We start from the raw sequence: 18632 nt of genomic DNA on the forward strand, positions 1-18632 counted from the left end.
GGTTGTGGTCCACTTGAACCGTCTTTGAAATATGAATCAAGTAGCACACCTGTTTGTACCCATTTCAAGGGGCGGACTTTTTGCCAGTTGCTGTCGACTGGAAATTACGTCACAATGCCAAAAAGGACTCTAGGAGCTCGAGGAGGTAAAAAAATAAAATATAAATGAATAAAAACTTAAGACTTACTGTAATTTCTTGTAACAACCTCATCTCAACTTTTCTTTTCATTACATGCAAATATCTTATAATAGTCAAGATGCCTCACTTCATATTTTGACACCTGTGACCCAATAGAAGCAATCTGAAAGCCGCACTGTTGTTGAGGTCAATCACACAAAAAAAAGTAGAGGTGCAACCGGATGAGAGTCTTTCCAATTTTAATTCATTCCCTACATTACAATAAAAATAATAAATCACAATTCGGTTATGAACTAAGCTAACAGTTAGCCTAATCTCTCTCTCTCTTTACAGCTTGTCTTTCAGTCTGAATGCCTCGTGGCACAAGACTGCCTCATAATTCAGTGATAACACTCAACACAGTAATAGTGTTATTTTAATTTTTAATTTTTTAAAAATGTAATAATAGTCTGGTTTTGCTGGTGACTTCAATCAGCAAATTTTGGCCAGTTGAAAAGTAGAAGCCGGTCACCATTTTGACAATACTGAACTTTAGGTAAATTTCATATCAACTTCTTTGAAAACCATTCGACCAAACTTTTGAGCATTAAATGAGCTGAATGAATTAGTTTGAGCCAACATTTTGGGATTAAACGTATAACCCAAAATGTAAGATTGAATAAATAACCCGAAATGTTAATCGGTCCCTTTTTTTTTGGACCCAATTTGGGTGATTTTATACCTCAACTGTTTTTGGAGCGTGGCGAATATATCTGCTTGCTGAACTCATTTTTATGTTACCTCCTTAATGAGAGAATTGCAAATAAATATGTCTTCCTTATGCAATGTTTTCAGGAGCGGCCTTTAACAGTTGGAAAAAAAAAACGACCCCACACAGAGACGCGTGGACAGAGGTAAGATGCAAAGCTCATCTTCAACCATGAATTCTCTCAGCTAAAGAGGGAAGTTTGACTTTGATGTGCCTGCAGTGTGGCCCGTGACCCTGTAGAGGGCAGCCTTCTGAAAGCATTGCTTTATTCTTGCATCACCAGCAGGTGCACCCATCCTAGATGATATCATCCGGTTTTTTTTTTTCGTTTTTTTTTTTTTTTTTTCATGCACGCTTCTTGGGGCGCAGCACGTGCCGCAACGAGCCCCTAGGCGTCTGGTTCGAGGGGGTCGGCGGGTTTGATAGCGACGGAGACCCGTGAAGGGCAGCTCTTCAGCCTACTGATCAGAACACAAGTGGGCAGCGGTCACAGCCTGTGAAATGAATAGATGCGCGGCAGCAGAATAAATGACTTTCTGATTCATTTCCTCTGTCAGATGAGAGCAGAACAAATGCTGAGAGCTTCACAGAAAGAGAGAGAGCGCGCGAGAGAGAGTGGAGCGGAGGGGGGTGGGGGTGGGGGGGTGTCTCTCGCTTGGCACGTGCCCTGTTCCTGGTCCTCTTGCTTTTAAGAGCTCGGATCCACATCCCTGCAAAACGAGAATACATACAACGCAAGCTTAGTTCATCTATGTGCAGCGACTCTTTAGCACCGACCGCCTCCTCCAGCAAAGTGATGCAGTGAAAATATGTGAAAATGTGATTCAGCTCTTCTCCACGTTCTGGCTCTCAAAACAAGCCCCAAAATTCTCTGACAGGAACACGAGGAGCATGATGAGCAGATTTGCACTCCCCGGGCGTTACGTAACACATCGCTCTGGCGCTCTTCTCTTTCTTGGTTGCGTTGGAAAAGTGGCCCACTTATTATGACGCGTCGTTCAAAGTGAGCGCCGATTTATTTGCCTGTGTGACCAAGTCCCCGCGGAGAAAGAGAGTTTTCATGAAAGCGTTCGGGGTTTTGCCAGCCCTCAGGTAACCCTTATATAAAAGTGTGATGCATTCGCTGGCACGTGTCGTGCCGTAAATGTGTTATTATGATAAAAGCAAGCGCGCAGGCTTGAATGAGGCAGCGCCTAGTGTTATTACATTCCTATTTTTCAATCTCTTGGGACTAATTCAATATTAGCCATGACAAACACAAAGTACAGTCAGGAAAGATGTTGTACTGGAATATTGCGGATGAAAATGTTTCTTGGACTGCTTTGCATCAGTTTTCATCTAACCGAAGCCTTTAGGTGTTGCCTGACTTTCACGCTAACAAGCGCTCACTGCTACACAAAATTCAAATTGAACATTTTACTCTAAAAAGACAAAAAATGGTCTTAGTCTAATCAGAGTGAAACTAAAACGTTTGGATTTACTCTAATTCACTCTCTTACAAATGTACATTTTACTTTTAAATTTTACTCTATTAAGAATGCGATCAAATATAATCTCTTTCGAGTAACATGTTCCCCATTAAATTTATTGTGTAGCAGCTAGCTCCTAACACTAGCAATTAGCGCTATATTATACAAATTTATGAAAGGACAGCATAATGATCTCTTTTGTAGAGGATAGAATTAGTAATACACACGATTTGGAGATGTTTTAATGTGTTAGTGGACAATATTAACATAAATGATATGGATACAGTCTTTGTGAGTCAGTTGAGTTGTGTTTCCGCCATTAGCGAGCTAGATAACTAAGTGGATCTGAGTGATGTGTAGCTTGTTGTCGCTGAATGTTTACAAATCCTGTCCGCTTTTGTTTGCTAGTAAGATTGCAGGGGACCTGAATATCTCAATCTTAAAAAATTGCACTCTCTTCTTAGAGTAAAATATATTTACCAAAATAAACCGCGTAGCCGCTAGCTCCTGACCACTAGCCACTAACACCAGCAATTATCATCGTTATATACAAGCTTAAATAATGACAGCGTAATAATCTTTGTGTAGAGTAAAAAATTAGTGATGAATATGATATAAAGATACTTTCGTGTGAGGGTAACAAGAGGATAGCAACGTAAATGAAAAGATAATGGGCTTTGCGAATCATCTCAGTCACGTTTCCGGCATTAGCTGGCTAAGTGGATCTGACTGGTGTAGCTTTTTGTTGCAGAATATTTACAAATCCTGTCTGCTTTTCTAAGTAAAGAAAGTTGTCAGGAAGAGCTAAGACACCATATTCTTGCAAATGTTCCCTTTTGCAAGACGTAAAAGACCTAAAAATGGCTGCCAGCATGACTGAGTAGATGGTTTAAATGTATTTTTGGGATTGAATACTTGAGTAGAATTAAGTATTATTATTAAGTGTTGGTATAGTTTTCCTCTTGACGCAGAAGATCTTTTGCTATCAACTGCCAATGTCACGTGTGCGTGAGATGGAAGTTAAATCCCAACCAGGAAGGGCAAATGTCTGTTGGGATAGCTTATAAGATATTCCGTAGCAAAGTGCCGCTACCTGACTCATGTTGGGGTTAAGCCGTTCATCTGTCAATGTGCTGCCACTTTGCTCATGAATATTAGTGACCTGTCGCTGCCCCTGATCCCATCTGGCTCAAAGGGCAGCGGACATGTACGATACATGCAACAATACATGCGTTGAATAGAATAATAGTACGTTAATTTCCTAACAGGCCTGATGAATGATGCAAAATGTCTTCTTCCCAAATTCATTGAAAAGCAAAAATAGATCACTAAGGTTTGTATATGGCCTTCTTTGAAACATTGACATTGAGTGCTCGGGTGATTGAGCACACTTTTCACAGGACGTTAGCACTTTTTCAAGCCACTACACGGCTAAACAGAATGATAGCATTTTTATAATACTGAAAATGCTTTTAAACAAGAAAATACAGATAATTGGTCACATTTGTTGTACTGTATGTGTAAGCTGTTTCGAGAGATTGACTATCGTGTACCTGGCTCTTTCCATGGTGTCCTTGGCCAGGTAGATGTACCAATAGACCAGGTTGAAGAGGCCAAAGGTCAAGGGGAAGAGAATGCGGGCGTACTTGTCAATGGGACTGGTTCCGGCCAGCTGTGGGATTTGAGGGAAAGCTGAGCCCTGCTGAAGAAATATGGGCACGGGCGGCGCATCGGTCGCTTCGCTCGGGCACGTGGAGTGGTTTCTCCTCTTCAGGCCTTCTTGAGTGTCCGTGTTGGATTCCTGCGAGGCGGGAAGATGGCGTGAGCGTGGCATTGCAGTGATTATAACACAGTAGCGTCACGTAGTATTGTTTGTTCCCACGGGAGCTTTTCAAATGGCATGCGAGCATGCTTATAGAAGACAGCAGGTAGTTTGATGAATGCCCATAGGATGCTAGCAGATTATGCAGTGCTGGTGTTCTTCTCACACTGAGGCTATTTTTAAAACATCTAACCATGAGCCCCGCACGTGAGACGGATCCCAAGAGGATGCCATGGTGGCTTACTGTATTAGCATAAAGCATATAGCCAAAGATGAGAACGGCGGAAAAGAAAATATTACTATTTAATGTGAAGTGTGCTCGGAATGGGAATAATGGAGGAGGTGGGGTGGAAAAAAAAAGACCTTTTCAAACAACAAATGTAGGTTTATGTTCATCATTAACATGCTTCATTCAACTCTAATCCACAGAGGAGAAAAATGTTTTCAATTAACGCAGACTAGAAAAGCAAGCGACTTATGGTTTTAAGTTACTAGGTGCCAAGATTATTCTAGTTCGCAAAAATGAACAAAAACTAAATCTTAAACTGAATTAAAAAAAATAATTAAATCAATGAATAATTGGGTTTATTAATTTGAATATCAACAAAAATAACCAATTGTAGTATTTTGTTTCCAAAACCACATCAATTCCTTATATGACAGCCATTTAGTTTAAAAAAAAAAAAGAGCATTTTGACTAGCCATAGTTGGCGGATTTTCTCTGTTTGTTTTTTATTTTTAAAAACATTTTTCACACCATTCCTAATAAAAAAAAGTAATTTACGTCAACTGCGCTCAAAGTGTTAAAAAATACTGTACTTAATTTTTTCGGCAGTCATTTCCAGCAATAAACAGTTCATATTTTGTCTATAATTCATTTAAAAACTAAAATAGTTTCCATGCACAAATAACATCTTTAAAATAAAATGGTAAAACAGAAAAATGTGTTTTTAGAGGTATTGTGCATGGAAAAATAATGTAGGTAACATATCAGTTATGGAGGGAAAAAAAAGTTTTAATACTGAGCGGAAAATAGCTAAATAAGTACCTTTTTAATAATTTCTTTATAATTTGAAAACTACGTTTAAAAACACATTTTGCCACATCTTGTTGAACAAAAATGACATCATGCGCTCAGGTAACCACCAATCATGAGTCAGCTTGCAAATGTCACATGAAGAAAGCCAGAAAACTGGTGAACTGTGATTGGTCATAACCTGAGCCCATGTGATGTCATTTTCAGGTGACAGCAAGTTGCAAAATGTGTTTTTAAAGGTATTAGTCAACAAAATGATTTATAGACAAAATATGAGCTTTTTAAAGCTCGTAGTTCATATCCTTTTAATTTTGGTTCTGCACTTACCGAAATGGTGTCTTCGTCATCGCTGGCAGTGGCTAAAACCTCAAGCTTGTCCTGTCGGGCTTTTGTCCTCTTCAGGCGGTTGGCCTGCAGCGTGGCAAAATAGTTGACTGCGGCAAACTCCACGAGGGCCGAAGCCACGAAGGCGAAACACACGGCGATGAACCAATCCATGGCCGTGGCATAGGCCACTTTGGGGAGGGACTGGCGGGCGCTGATGCTCAGGGTGGTCATTGTGAGAACTGTGGTGATGCCTGATGAAAAATAAATAGAAATGTCTCTCTTTTACACACATTTGCAAATGTTCATTATGGAACAAAAAAAATGACACCACTTTTACTATTAAATCATTATTTAAAGGGACAATGTGTAACATTTAGATCGTTTTTCATTATGGACAGCAGGAGGTACTGCAGGTGCTGCATTAAGCATTGTCAGTAGCTAGAACAAACATGGCCACCTCAGGAGAAGTGCCACCCCCAGGTAATATAATTTAATGATAACTAGACCTCTGATTATATTTAAAAACATACCGTGGGTCATGAAGAACACATTCACTTGCGAGTTTTTGAAATTTACAATCATTTAGTTTGTTCCTTTTTAATAAAAAACGGTCTAAATCTTACACACTGTCCCTTTAAATCAAGCATTAGCAGACATGGAAACATCCCTGGTCATTATTATGACTTCCACTATATTACCCAGTAATATCGCCGTATGCATCTGTCTCTTCTTTATTTTTTTTTTTTTGGGGGGGGGGGTCCTCCAAAAGTCATAGCAACCCATTTTCTATATTGATGTTATAATACTTGTATGTTTGGTAGCTCAGGCCTAAACTATGACAATACTCTCAGGCATATATTCTTTATCCTCTGTAAAAATACATATCAAAGGATCTTGAGTGAGGAATTTGTGTCTGCATGACCTCATCACTGAACAGTAGAGAGAAATAACTTTTGCTTAAGCCTGATCGTTTATTCGGCTGATATCAACTATTTGTGCAGTTACTTTGACCAATTTGTTGTCATTTTCTTCCACGTATTCTCACAGTACTTTAGCCATGTGATGTCACACACCTGGTAGTGTGATAACTAAGTGGAAGTGCCATGTTGAACTTAACATGTTGTCGCCATCTGGGTGAAATTTCAGCTCCCTACTGTCTTCTTTATGCTTTCCTTTGATACGAAATGCCTCGATCTAATGCGCGATGCTTTTTTTCATCACATTACAATATAAAACTAAGATAATGGCATTAAAGCATCAACACAAAACAATATCAGCCAATTTTTCTCTTGTAAACGTTAAGAAATGTTAAAGAAAAAAGAAGAGTAATCACATGTTCAACAGTTAGTTTTACGGCTGCAGTCATCGAAGGTTTTAGATAAAAGGTCGAGGTCTTGGATGAAAATAAAAATCTATTTTATCAGTATTTTTTTTTTTTTTGTCCAAAGGACGATTATGAATACAGAAGACAAAATAAACACATTTTCACAGATGAATGAACAACGATTAATTAATGAACTTTCATGATACAAGGTTATAGTATGGATTTATGTATAATAAATAACAGTGTTACTTGTGTACAACTGCCGTAAATGGTTCGAGTACATACCGGCCAAATAATTGGTCAGGCCCTGATATTACCAAGGCTGTGTTTGTTTTCTAATCAAACATGCACACACGCAGTCCCGGTAAAGGTGACATACCGGCGACCGTCCGCGCGGGGACAGACTCCTTATTGATCCAGAAAGAGACTTGCGACAGCACGACAACCATGATAAGTGGAATGTATGTCTGGATGAGGTAGTATCCCAGCTTCCTCTGGAGGTGGAAATGGACCACCTGTACAGAGTAGTGACCTGCAAGATAAACAGCATGTGTGAGGAGAGCAGCCCGGGGGGGTGGGGGTGGGGGGGCAGTGGAGCCGGCGCACAATGAATGCCCTTGCCTGCCCTTCAAACTAAATAGCTGGCGGGACAGAGCAAAGAGGAACCAAAACTGTACTGCAAATGTAGGAGAGGATTTGGGGAGTCTCCAGCGTCATTATGCGCAACGCCTCTGTGTAAACATAGGCATGCTGTCACAGAGCAAAAATAAGCAGCACGCAGATTCTCGTTCTGTTTTTGATGAAAGGGTATCACCACTCTATTCCGCTTCAGCGTTCTGCTGGGTTCACAGCGGGGAAACGCTTCTTCATCTGGTAGAAAGACAAAATGCTCACACGTCGCCATCTTCCCTCTCTGGATGTGTATAGCTTTAGCCCTGGTGCAGTATTTTTCCAAAGGGATTTCACATCAACGGTAAAGTGTTGAAAGAAGGCACGAGGGAGCTGAAATTTCACCCGGGTGGTAACAACGTGTCAAAGTTTAACATGATGCCACCACTTTGTTATGACTTCTATAAAAAAAAACTGTGAGTAGAATGTGAAAAATGTGTCCAAAAAATGGCTACAATCACCATATTTAACAAAATGTACATGTTTTGATCCATCTTGGGGGGCAGCCATTTTATAACTTGCTGTCAACATGCGCTTGAGGTACAAGAAATGACCAGTTGGTCATGTGACATTTGCAAACTGAACTGTGATTGGTCATTGCCAGAGCACACATAATGGGACAAATGAGACAAAATATGCTACTGAAAATGGCTAAATAAATTGTCTTAATTCATATTCCACAAATTCCAATTCTAAAAATTTTACTTTTACCAGTATACAAGGTAGTTTATTACACAATACTTCTGACCATTTTTATCTTACATTTAACAAATATTCCACATTTAAAATTAATAAATAAAAATGAATACTGAAACTTATTTTCTTGCACTTGACAAAAACTTGATATCATTGGCATTGGTTGGTGAATTTGTTTTTTGTGTTTTTCTCAAAAAAGGTATACTTATGGATCAATCCACACATGTGGGCATTTCTTTTCTTAATTTGTCAATCTTAAGCATTGAAAATTCCTTGCTAACTTTCACAATGCAATCCTAATGGTTGAACCGACTTGCCATTTTTGGCTTCTCCTGGCATAAATTTTGATTTTTGAGAATCTGACCCCAGCAGTTCCCGAATACTGAAACTAACACGAAAAATTTGTTAAAATAAAGTCTTTTTAAAAAATCGAAATGAACAAGCCCAGGCTGAAAACTACTTAAAATGAACTGAATTAAAAAAATAAATCAAAATCAAAACTAAATCTAAAACTAACTACTGAAAAATCCTAAAGTTCTTATAACCCCGGTGTGCACCTGTGTTGGACTTGAAAATCTCACTGGACAAGGTCTGTCCCACCAGATCGTACTGCAAAAGACTCATGGACTCTTTGGGACAGTCGACAGACTTTATGGGCCCCTTCCTCCATGTGAAAACGATTTCACTGCTTGTGTAGGCATCTGAAAAGACAAGTTTAAAACAAAACGTGATACAGTTGCGAATGACCCTTCAACTCCGTATTACTCACAGCTTCCAAATCTGAGAGGACAAGCGTGACCATCCATGGGGAAGTCCATAAGATTCATTGGGCACTCTGAACTGATTGTCAGCCTATAACGGCAAGTTGAACACAAATCATTTCGACATTGTAAAAAAAAAAATGTGCTCACATACAAAAAAATATTACGAATGGAACGAAACAAGATGTCTCAAGAGGTTGAGTCCATGAGAGGAGAATTTGACTAAATTTGTTGCAGAAAACTGCAATTTAAGCGAATATGTACTGAGATATTCAATAACTCTCTCCCCTCTCTCCCCACGCATTTTGATCGAGACGAAGGTACGTCTGAACCACAGAACATGGGTCAGCCTGGTTTGTTCAAAAGTGATCAGTACAATCGGGAACCAAAAGCAAGTAATTTTCGTCTCATGTCCTTGAAAGGTAATCTGACTGCTCTCTCCAGCCGCTGACATACAGTAGAGCACTGTAGAGTGCTGCAAGCTAGCAGCTAATTTATGCAAGAGGCTGCGCTAAACACCTGCAATAGGCACCTTACAATAAAATCCCAGCGTAATGAATTACGTTTTTTTTTCTTGCGCAGCGGATTGATAGTCGAATGTGAAAATTGAGTTGCAACTCGTGATTCTTCCGCAGCAACAATCTGTGTGGTAAAAAGTCCGTCAAGATCACATCCCTTCTCGAATAAATATATACTATAATCACCTCATTGTGTAGAGGACAGTCCCGTTTTGCATAATCCGGAAAAGCTTGTTAGGCGTGGTCATGTTATGGGAAATTGATTTTTTGGAGTTCCGGAAAAAGGTGTCCGGTGTCCAGATCTTGTCCACCATGAGGTTGTTCAAGCGCAAGATTTCAATGGGACCCTCGAATTTTAGCCTCTCGTCGACCCACATCTGTCGGAAGAACATGTCCGCGGTGTATTCCTGTAAAATAAAGCACCGTCATGCCGCAATCTCCTCTCATCACGTTTTCATGCATAACAACACCAAACTTTGAATTTGAACTTTCAAGGCGATGCAAAGACAGTAGCTTGTCACTCATTGGGGATAATCGTTACGGAGTCTATGAAGCCCTCGCACGCTGACGTGGTGTCATATTGATTCAGAAGTCATCAGTAATGGTGTTATAGAGCTGGTCAAACACATTAGAGCTCATCAGATGCGCTCAAGGCAGGATGCCCAATAAGCTAAGTGTTGCTTTTTGCATGGCATAATTAATAACATACCATCTCGACATCGGAAACGGGTCCAAAACTTGTGACAAAAATGTCCGTTTTCACCTCAGTAACGCCACCTGCAACACAAAACATGAATCACAAAGCCTATTTTTCCCCAGAGTCCAGACATTCAATCTGAGGTGATTCATATTTATTTCAATAATTTTGAGTAAGTAGTCCAAAAAATGGCTACTTCCATAGCACTGCTTTAGGAAATTAGCTACTATAGCAATTGATGACATCAACACTGTCTATATAATGTAATCATTTAAAAAACTGCTACATTTGGACCAAATCAGGATGTTTTGCTCACACTTCTAGTACTGTCGACCATCAAACCTTTTCCTTTATTTTTTCGAATGGCCTTGCCGATCATATCATATCATATTAGCACTGTATTTTCCACGGCCCTCTAAAAGGTGGATGGGGAGCTGCAAATGGCCCCCGGGTCGTACTTTGGACACCTCTGTTGAAATTATTCATAAAGCAATCACTTTCAGGTTAATATTTAAATGCATAGTTTAGTGGCAGTCTACAGTATTTTAGACCCAACTTTAGACTAACGCTTTATAAAAATAGTGAAAATATAATTGAAGTACCGTATGGAATATTTGGACTCTTTAAAAGACATACTAGTATGTATTTAGGATTAAGTTGATATTGTGTTTGTGGAATATGAATTTCGCATAAAAATGTACGTGTTTTGATGCATCTCAGAGGGCAGCCATGTTGTCACTTGCTGTCGACTGAAAATCGCAGTTGCTTTTGGGTCAAGAAACAGCCAATCACAGTTGACCTGTTTTCTGATTTTTGTCATGTGGCATTCACAAGCTGAGTCGTGATTGGTTGATTTCTGAGCCCTGCCCCTTCATTGAAGTGAATAAAAAACGAGTGGATGTTGATACTTAACTCAATTAAAATGAATATTTATTAGAAAATCATGTTAAGACTAGTGCGGCTGCGTAAAACATTATTGGCAATATTTTTTCACGCAGACACATCGACAAGTATTGTGGGTGAGAAAACAAGCAAACTCCACAAAAGCAGTACAATAACCGTGAGATAAAAATATTAAAACTAATCAACCACACTGCGTTTGGCGCATAATTTATGACAAACATTTCGTGTCTGATTTTACGGTCATATAGGCAGTATTACCTCCAGATCCAGGTCGAAGTCGATTGTCATAACCATCCAAAAGTCGATCTAGAATGCGAGTGATGTTGTCAGAGTAAATCTTCCCATTTGAATTCGCGTTGCCGAGACTTTAAGGAGAAAATCAACAAAAAATCACAAAAGAAAATACGACACGGTTTACCTGACAAATGTTGGACCTACCTTAACCCACATACACAGTTAAGAATACAGTACAAGAAAAAGACGGCCATCGCTAGAATAAAAGTGTTGTAAATGCTGATGATTTTTCTTTAGCATCTAATCATAATTAACTTTTTTTTTAAAATACCGAGTTGTTAATGGCGATGCGACCTGTAGCTTTGCCATGGGGACATCAGGAAACCGCAAGTAATCCAATTAACAGATTACTAAACCCTCTCCTGTTTTAGACAAAGTGTGTATTGTGTTGGATGTTTTCCAAATACGAGTTAAAATGATGCCAAAAAACTGTGAGCAGAAGAAAAATAAAAGCGTTGAACGGCTTTTTAAAAATCAACAAATTTTCTGTGTTAACTTAATAGACACTAGATGACACTATAACGCCATTCAGCATCGGAAAATACAACGTCCCTAAGCGAAGAAGAACTTTGCAGGAAGTAGAAGCAAACATAACACACATTTTGAAGACTTCGCGAAACAAATGGTTATTTCATTTACACGAAAGAAAAATACGTTTTGCATTTGTGATTAATCTCTCGCGGGCGACATGTCGGTGCATTTCGACGAGAGAAGCGGGCTGATTCCCTGTCAGACAAGCTGGGGTTCGTGGAGCCAAACTATGGAGGAGGTCTTCATCGAAGTCAACGTGCCCCCCGGAACTTCAGCTAAAGAGGTCAAGTGTCACTTGGGAACCAGAGAAGTCGAGCTCAACGTCAAAGGCACGGAGATAATCAAGGTTGGCAACTGGCTTTCTTGGAGCGATCTGATTAGGTTTGCTTCGCTTAAAACGATGCATACATTTAACATCTCTGATGAGTGTTATGTATTTTATTAAAAATGTTTGTTTCTGCTGGACTGTGTGCTTTTGACAGGGCAGGTTCTTTGGCTCAACTGTGTCTGATGAGGCGACATGGACACTTGGTAGGTTGGGTTTTATTTTGTTCCCTCATTTAACGAGGGGATTACGTTGCAAAAATTTCCCGCAGTCAGTGAAATCCGCGAAGTAAAGGTGGATTTTTTTTCATCTTTTTTTAATTTTATGCCTTGCTTCACCCTTCACTTATTTTATCCGTAGAGGACAAATGTCTCATTCGGATTGTCCTGATGAAGTCAAACAGAGAAGCGGGAAACTGCTGGTCCTCTTTGTTGGAGGGAGAGTACAGTGCTAATGCTTGGGTCCAGGACCAGATGCAAAGGAAGCTCACTTTGGAGAGGTTCCAGCGAGAAGTTAGTTCTGATGTACTTTTTTGTCTTTTCACTCCATTGTTCAATTGTAGATGTTAATTGCTTTTTTTCCAACTAGAATCCTGGATTTGACTTCAGTGGTGCTGAAATTTCGGGGAACTTTGCTGGCGGTGGTCCAGATTTTTCCAGTTTACAAAAGTGACCTGCACCCCAAAATCAAACATTTGGAGATGTCATGGTGGCCTCACGAACACTATTATTGCAATAATTGTTGGTCCAATAATAGATTTCAGTTATAAGAGACGTTATAAAAGCTCCATTTTTTTTGGTACATCTATTTGACAACAAATAATTGCATTCACTAATGGAGTTGTCTTTTGACACATTGCCCCCCCCCCAAGCAAGACTGCACTCTCATGAACTTTTCAATAAAGTTTTATTGAAAGGTATAAGACCATTTGTAGATAGCGTATTCAGACTTTTTTGGAACTAATAGCAACACTTGTCATACTACACAAAACAAACAGCAAAAGGAACTGCAATGCAAATTCCAAATCGCATTTCAGACCAAAAATGCGCCATTGTCTTCCCAACTGAAATCAGAAACACGCCGATAATTCTATCAAATGGTGAAAACAACTCATCTGTAACCACCGATGAACACTGTCAATACCTTCAATTCGCTTTATTAACAACAACAACAAAAAGTTATCACCTTGGGTAGGAGTGTGCATTCCAGACAGCTTAGCAACCTAGGGTGGAAGTTAAGGATTTTGGGCCCGATTTCTTGGTTCCGTATTTTTGTTTCGCAAAATCCTTCTCCCTCCTCTTCCACATGGTGGACTGAGGACCTAGGTGGTTCAATACTTATTAGCTTAAAACCAGGAACCCGTTCCAGGAAATGCCAATCGGCGTGGAACGGATTCGAACGAGAACATACTCTCACTCGCTCACCCTCGGAGGTCAAACTGAGCAGATGGGTTGTTGGGGGCGTTAACTGCTTCCTGTTGGCATTTTTACTTAAGGAACGCCATCACACAGATGAGGATCTTTAAGTAAAAAAAAAAAAAATAATAATAATTTAAGTGATGATTCACCTGACAAGGTACAGCCAATCAGAGAATAAAAATAAATGTTTGTCAGATGATAAGAAGTCGGCTGAGAGTTTAACAAGCCGATTCGGGTATGGTGGGAAGGTGAGTGATCTTGTAGTAGCTGTGCTTTAGCTGGCGAGCCGTTCTGCCCGAAATGGTCCAGCGAAGTCTCTGGCTGTTGGGCCTGGAGCACTTGGCACTGGCGTATTCAGCCAGGCATTTGCCCACCAACACACGCATACATGCCAGGTCGCCGTCTCGCAACTGTTTGGGGGGGAAAAAAAATTAATAAATGAAAAAAAAAAACGATGTGCTTTTCCCCTCCTCTTTTGGTATAGTAAAAATTAAGATAAGGTGCTTACAGTTAGTAGCTTCTGCAGATTTTCCAGCGCCTCAGTCAGTTGGTCCCTGTCTTCAGGGTCACATTGGTCGTCCACCTCAAGACACAGGAGAGCCATGGCAAGCAGAGATGGCTGTAGACCAAATCAGAAGAGATAAACGAATTTGATTTGACTACAAATCTTTACAATAGCTTTTGTTTTAACTTTCAACTCTGGCCCACTGTAATGGTGTTCCACATGGTTCAATTTTGGGTCCCCTGCTGTTTGTTTCATTTGCTGTCCTTGGATTCCATCAACCCAAAATGATCTTAAATATTAAATTCTGTGAGGCTTCCCTACAAGAAACATGACATTCTGATAATATTGTGCTTGTGGAATATGAATTCACTCATTCGCTTCCATCCCTGTAAACATTTATTTTTAGCCGTAATTGGCAGTGGCAAATCAAGTCACTTACAGCAAGTAATGCATTTTTATTCTTTAGTCAATGAAGATGACAAACAAGTAGCATGACTAACTCATTCATTTCCAGACCAGTAAAAAAAATGTGCTTTTCACATTTGAGATAGTCAATGGCAGTGAATGTTAGACATCAAAATCCAGTTGCACGGAGCCAATTAGACAACCAATCATGACGTCTGACATACGCAAGCTTACGCTTTGATTGGTTGATACCCGGGCAATTATGATGTCATCTTCTGTTGACAGCAAGTGGCAAAATGGCTGCCCCAGCGATGTAAGCTGGCATCTTTTGCTTTTTATATGTTCAAACACATGTTTAAAAATTTGGGAAATTTTAATACAGTGATCACTCGCTGCTTCGCCTATCGCGCCCTTAGTGCATCGCAAATTTTTGGGGGGGAGAAAAAAATATATATTACATAGAGACATGCCAGATAAATGCACTTGTTACTGGCACTCCTTGGAAGTCGAACTACTACTGTAGTACACTTAGGGGGGCTATATCACGGTTTTCACTTATTGCAAGGGGGGTTCCGGTCCCAATTAATAGTGAAAAACCAGGGATCACGGTAAAGAAATACGGTAGACGTAGCACGTTTATGGTTTTAGCGTGTATATCTGATTGCAAAACGCAGGTCACTTACCTTCATTTTGGAGAAGACAAAAGAGCAGTGACAAGCTTTCAATTGTGCCTCCAGTCTCTCAAGGCTCAGTTTCTTCTCGCTGTGTAAAAAGAATACACATCGTTATAAAAAAATTCCATTGTAACAATTCTTCTAAAAAAAAAAATAAATAAAATAAAAAAAAAAAAACGGCATTCGCCACATTAGTCCTGACCTATCTGCGCCGAGCTGCTCCTTGATGTAGCCGTGAAAGAGGCGGAGGAAGCGGAGAGCAGTGGGGGCCTTCACCTTCCAGTTAAGCTTCTCCATAATGATCTTCTCCATCCGCATCATGTCCGAAACCGTGAAGCGGTTCTGACTGATGCGGATCAGGTCGTTGGCAAGGGGGATGTTTTTATTCTCTTCGGAGGACTTCACAGCAATGTAGAAGCAGCAAAGCCCCACGCAGGACAGGTGTTTCGGTTGAATCTGGACACAACAGGGCCGACGTCATTCAAAGGCATTTCAACGACCAATGTGACAATTCGGAGATTACACACACCTTCATGACCGAGAGGAAGCGGTCGAGCAGGCTGATGGCAAGGGAGAAGGTCTCCGAGCTGAAACCGAAGAACCTGCTCAGAGTGAGCAGATCTTTCACCTCCAGCTCCCTCAGCCTGGTGGTCATCCTCAGGCCGTTGTCAGAAGCGCTTTCGATGAGCCTCAGACCGCTGAGCTTGGGCTGGTAGCGGCCCTCCAGGTCTGTTAGGGCCTTCAGCTGCGCTGCAAAAGGCACGGCTCCGACTCCTGTTACTGTGTCAATCATCTGTGGACAAAAAATAAAATAAAGAAATAAAGCAAACATTTTGGGGAACAACTTGGTAAGGAATGAGGGTAAATAAATATTCTAATAGCTCAGGATGGGAGAACATCTGGAGACATTAAAACACCATGAGATTATTTTATTACTTTTCAGAGGCAATTTAATAAATGAAAGAGCGCAAACTTCAATGCCGACATCCCGACATGTTTGCTGTAACTACTGATCACTTTTGTACATAACAGGCTGATTCCAATGTGTCTTCTGTGGGTCTGAGATAGTGCCGTTACGGGGGGAAAAATATAGAGAAAAACCTAACATCTCAGTTTTAGAGGCAATGTAATAGAAAAAAATAAGTGCATACTTTGATGTTGACATCTTGACATGGTTGCTGTGGCTACTGATCACTTTTGAACATAAAAGGTTGGGTCAAACATGTCTTATATGAGCCTGGCATCATTTCTGCTCATTGCCCAAAAAAAATATAGTGAGAAATCTCAGTTTCAGAGGCAATTTAATCGATGAAAATGAGTGCATACTTTGATGCAGACATGGTTGCTGTTGCTACTGATCACTTGAATATACCAGGCTGAGTCAAACGTGTCTTAGAGTCTGACATTATCATTATTAACAAAAATGTATATAGTGAGAAACCTAAAACCTCAGTTTTAGAGGCAATGTAATAGATGAAAATGAGCGCATACTTTGTTGCTGACATCCTGACATGGTTGCTGTTGCTACTGATCACTTTTGAACAAACCAGACAGAGTCAAACGTGTCTTCTGTGTGTCTGACTGTCTCATTGGGGAAAATATGGTGAGAATTCTAAAATCTCACAGGTTTAGAGGCCACGCAATAGATGTAAATGAGTGCATACTTTGATGTCCCCGCCAAAGGGTTTTTTTTTTTTTTTTTTTTTTTTTTTTTACACATTTTTATCTGAGTAGCAAAAAACTCAATAGAAACAGTCCTACAGGAAAAATACTGGATGCACCTATTACTTTCAAATCACCTACTTGTGAGGCAATAATTTGGAATTCCACTTGAAGAAATAAATGGTAATATATTGGCTTATCAGTTTGCAAAAAAACTACACTATCATGCTAATGAGATTTACTCAGCTGCAGCGAAAAAATGAGCTTGTCACAAAAGAATAAAAACAAATTGTTCATTATCTCACTCTCCTATGTATGAAAAAAAAAACTTTGAAAAGTGTTTATTGGGGATTATTTTACATTCTAATTATTTTCCAAAATCGTCCCATCACTACTAATCGCTGATTATATGGTGACGCTACGGCTTCTGATACTAATCTTGTTTACATACAGCGTCTCTCGCAGACGCCACATTTTCGCAGTCAAGTTTATTCTGGTGTCCTTTTGCAACTCAGCAGCTGTCAAACTGGGTTCAACCGGACCAGGGGGAGGGGCGAATCAACTGTGAAACTTAACTGGCCGACGACGTAACAATAGTTTCTTTCGATCGACTAAAATGTATCAAACGGAGGTTGCTGAGGTATGTTTAATTAAAATGCCGTGATCGTGTGAGACGTTTACCAGACTTGTAAATTGGGGGGGCGTGAGGGCCGTTGATAACATGCCCGGACATGTCCCCCGCACGAAAGGGAGCAACAGCGCTAACACTAGGCCTGGTAACGAACACAAATCAAGGTCATTGAACACTACTGGCACCTAAAAATAATAATAAAATAATAATGACAGAACTTTAAACGAAATGTGTGTCGTGATGGATAACCAACTAAACGTAGGAGCGTTAGCCAGTGAAGCTAATGCTAACTATCGAGGACTAACAATCAACAAATGTATTTTTTTAATTGTTAGTTTTTGTTGCGTTCGTATGTGTTTACATCATTGTGGCATCAATTGTTACGAAAATGCACTGCTTAAATCTAAAGTAGTATTGATTTTACTTACCTTTGCTCAAGTTGCGTTGGTTGTACAATCAAAATAAATTGGGTGAATTAGGTGTTAAAAACACCAAAAGATGCAAGTATGAACTTTCTTTTAGGAAAGTTTTAAGCATAGATTTTGGACCTGTCTATGCACACCCCCGACCCTTGGAGTAAGGCGACGGGGAAAAGGACAGATTTGGAGTTTAATAGCGGTTAAAACCAGGCCCATGTTCTAACACGGCAAGCTTTCATTGGCTATTATTGGTGACGTCCATTATTTTGTAATTCTATTGGACGATTATGCCGTCATTCATAAGTAAGCGCCGCCTCTCACAGCAAGAGTAACCAATGGCACGCCGCGAAGGGGCATTTGGTGATCGCAGCTATCTTAGAATAGTTTACAGTGTGGACAATATTCTTTTTTTTTTATTATTTTGAAAAGAATCGAAACAAAGGGCTAAAATGTAATTCAGTTATAAATTATTTAACAAAACGTGACCATGCATTCAAATTTTAAGGCTAAATACCGCAAGAAGATTATTGCGCATTAGTGTATACAACGGCGTCATTGTCGAAAACGATTTACGGTCTAAAAAATAAACATTTTCTGTTGAAATTCAGGGCGGCTAAATGACATCATGGCAAGACTGCTGACAGGTTTGAAAATTCCAC

General features: G+C 39.9%; 3 protein-coding genes across 4 annotated transcripts; 1 reads left to right on the forward strand and 2 right to left on the reverse strand.

The window, feature by feature from the left end:
• Positions 1-547: 547 nt before the first annotated feature.
• Positions 548-11835, reverse strand: gabra6a (gamma-aminobutyric acid type A receptor subunit alpha6a). The gene is made up of 10 exons (XM_088431675.1): positions 11548-11835; positions 11368-11474; positions 10219-10286; positions 9696-9916; positions 9000-9082; positions 8788-8931; positions 7245-7397; positions 5542-5792; positions 3910-4157; positions 548-1597 (listed from the first exon to the last, which is right to left on the reverse strand). The coding sequence occupies exons 1-10, from the start codon at positions 11595-11597 to the stop codon at positions 1576-1578; spliced, it is 1347 nt and encodes a 448-aa protein (XP_088287801.1). The 5' UTR covers positions 11598-11835; the 3' UTR covers positions 548-1575.
• Positions 11836-11940: 105 nt separating this feature from the next.
• Positions 11941-13862, forward strand: nudcd2 (NudC domain containing 2). Of its 2 annotated transcripts, none has more exons than XM_088431677.1 (4): positions 11941-12315; positions 12422-12465; positions 12620-12771; positions 12848-13862. In XM_088431677.1, the coding sequence occupies exons 1-4, from the start codon at positions 12092-12094 to the stop codon at positions 12929-12931; spliced, it is 504 nt and encodes a 167-aa protein (XP_088287803.1). In that variant the 5' UTR covers positions 11941-12091; the 3' UTR covers positions 12932-13862. The 2 variants fall into 2 exon arrangements, with proteins under 2 accessions (XP_088287803.1, XP_088287804.1); XM_088431678.1 differs by having other exon boundaries at positions 11942-12280; positions 12417-12465.
• ccng1 (cyclin G1) lies at positions 13149-18165 on the reverse strand. The gene is made up of 6 exons (XM_088431676.1): positions 17983-18165; positions 15791-16054; positions 15464-15717; positions 15271-15349; positions 14186-14296; positions 13149-14087 (listed from the first exon to the last, which is right to left on the reverse strand). The coding sequence occupies exons 2-6, from the start codon at positions 16052-16054 to the stop codon at positions 13896-13898; spliced, it is 900 nt and encodes a 299-aa protein (XP_088287802.1). The 5' UTR covers positions 17983-18165; the 3' UTR covers positions 13149-13895.
• Positions 18166-18632: the final 467 nt, after the last annotated feature.

Source organism: Hippichthys cyanospilos, chromosome 13, assembly GCF_059441005.1.
Source record: "Hippichthys cyanospilos isolate Australia breed blue-spotted pipefish chromosome 13, RoL_Hcya_1.0, whole genome shotgun sequence".
NCBI lineage: Eukaryota > Metazoa > Chordata > Actinopteri > Syngnathiformes > Syngnathidae > Hippichthys > Hippichthys cyanospilos.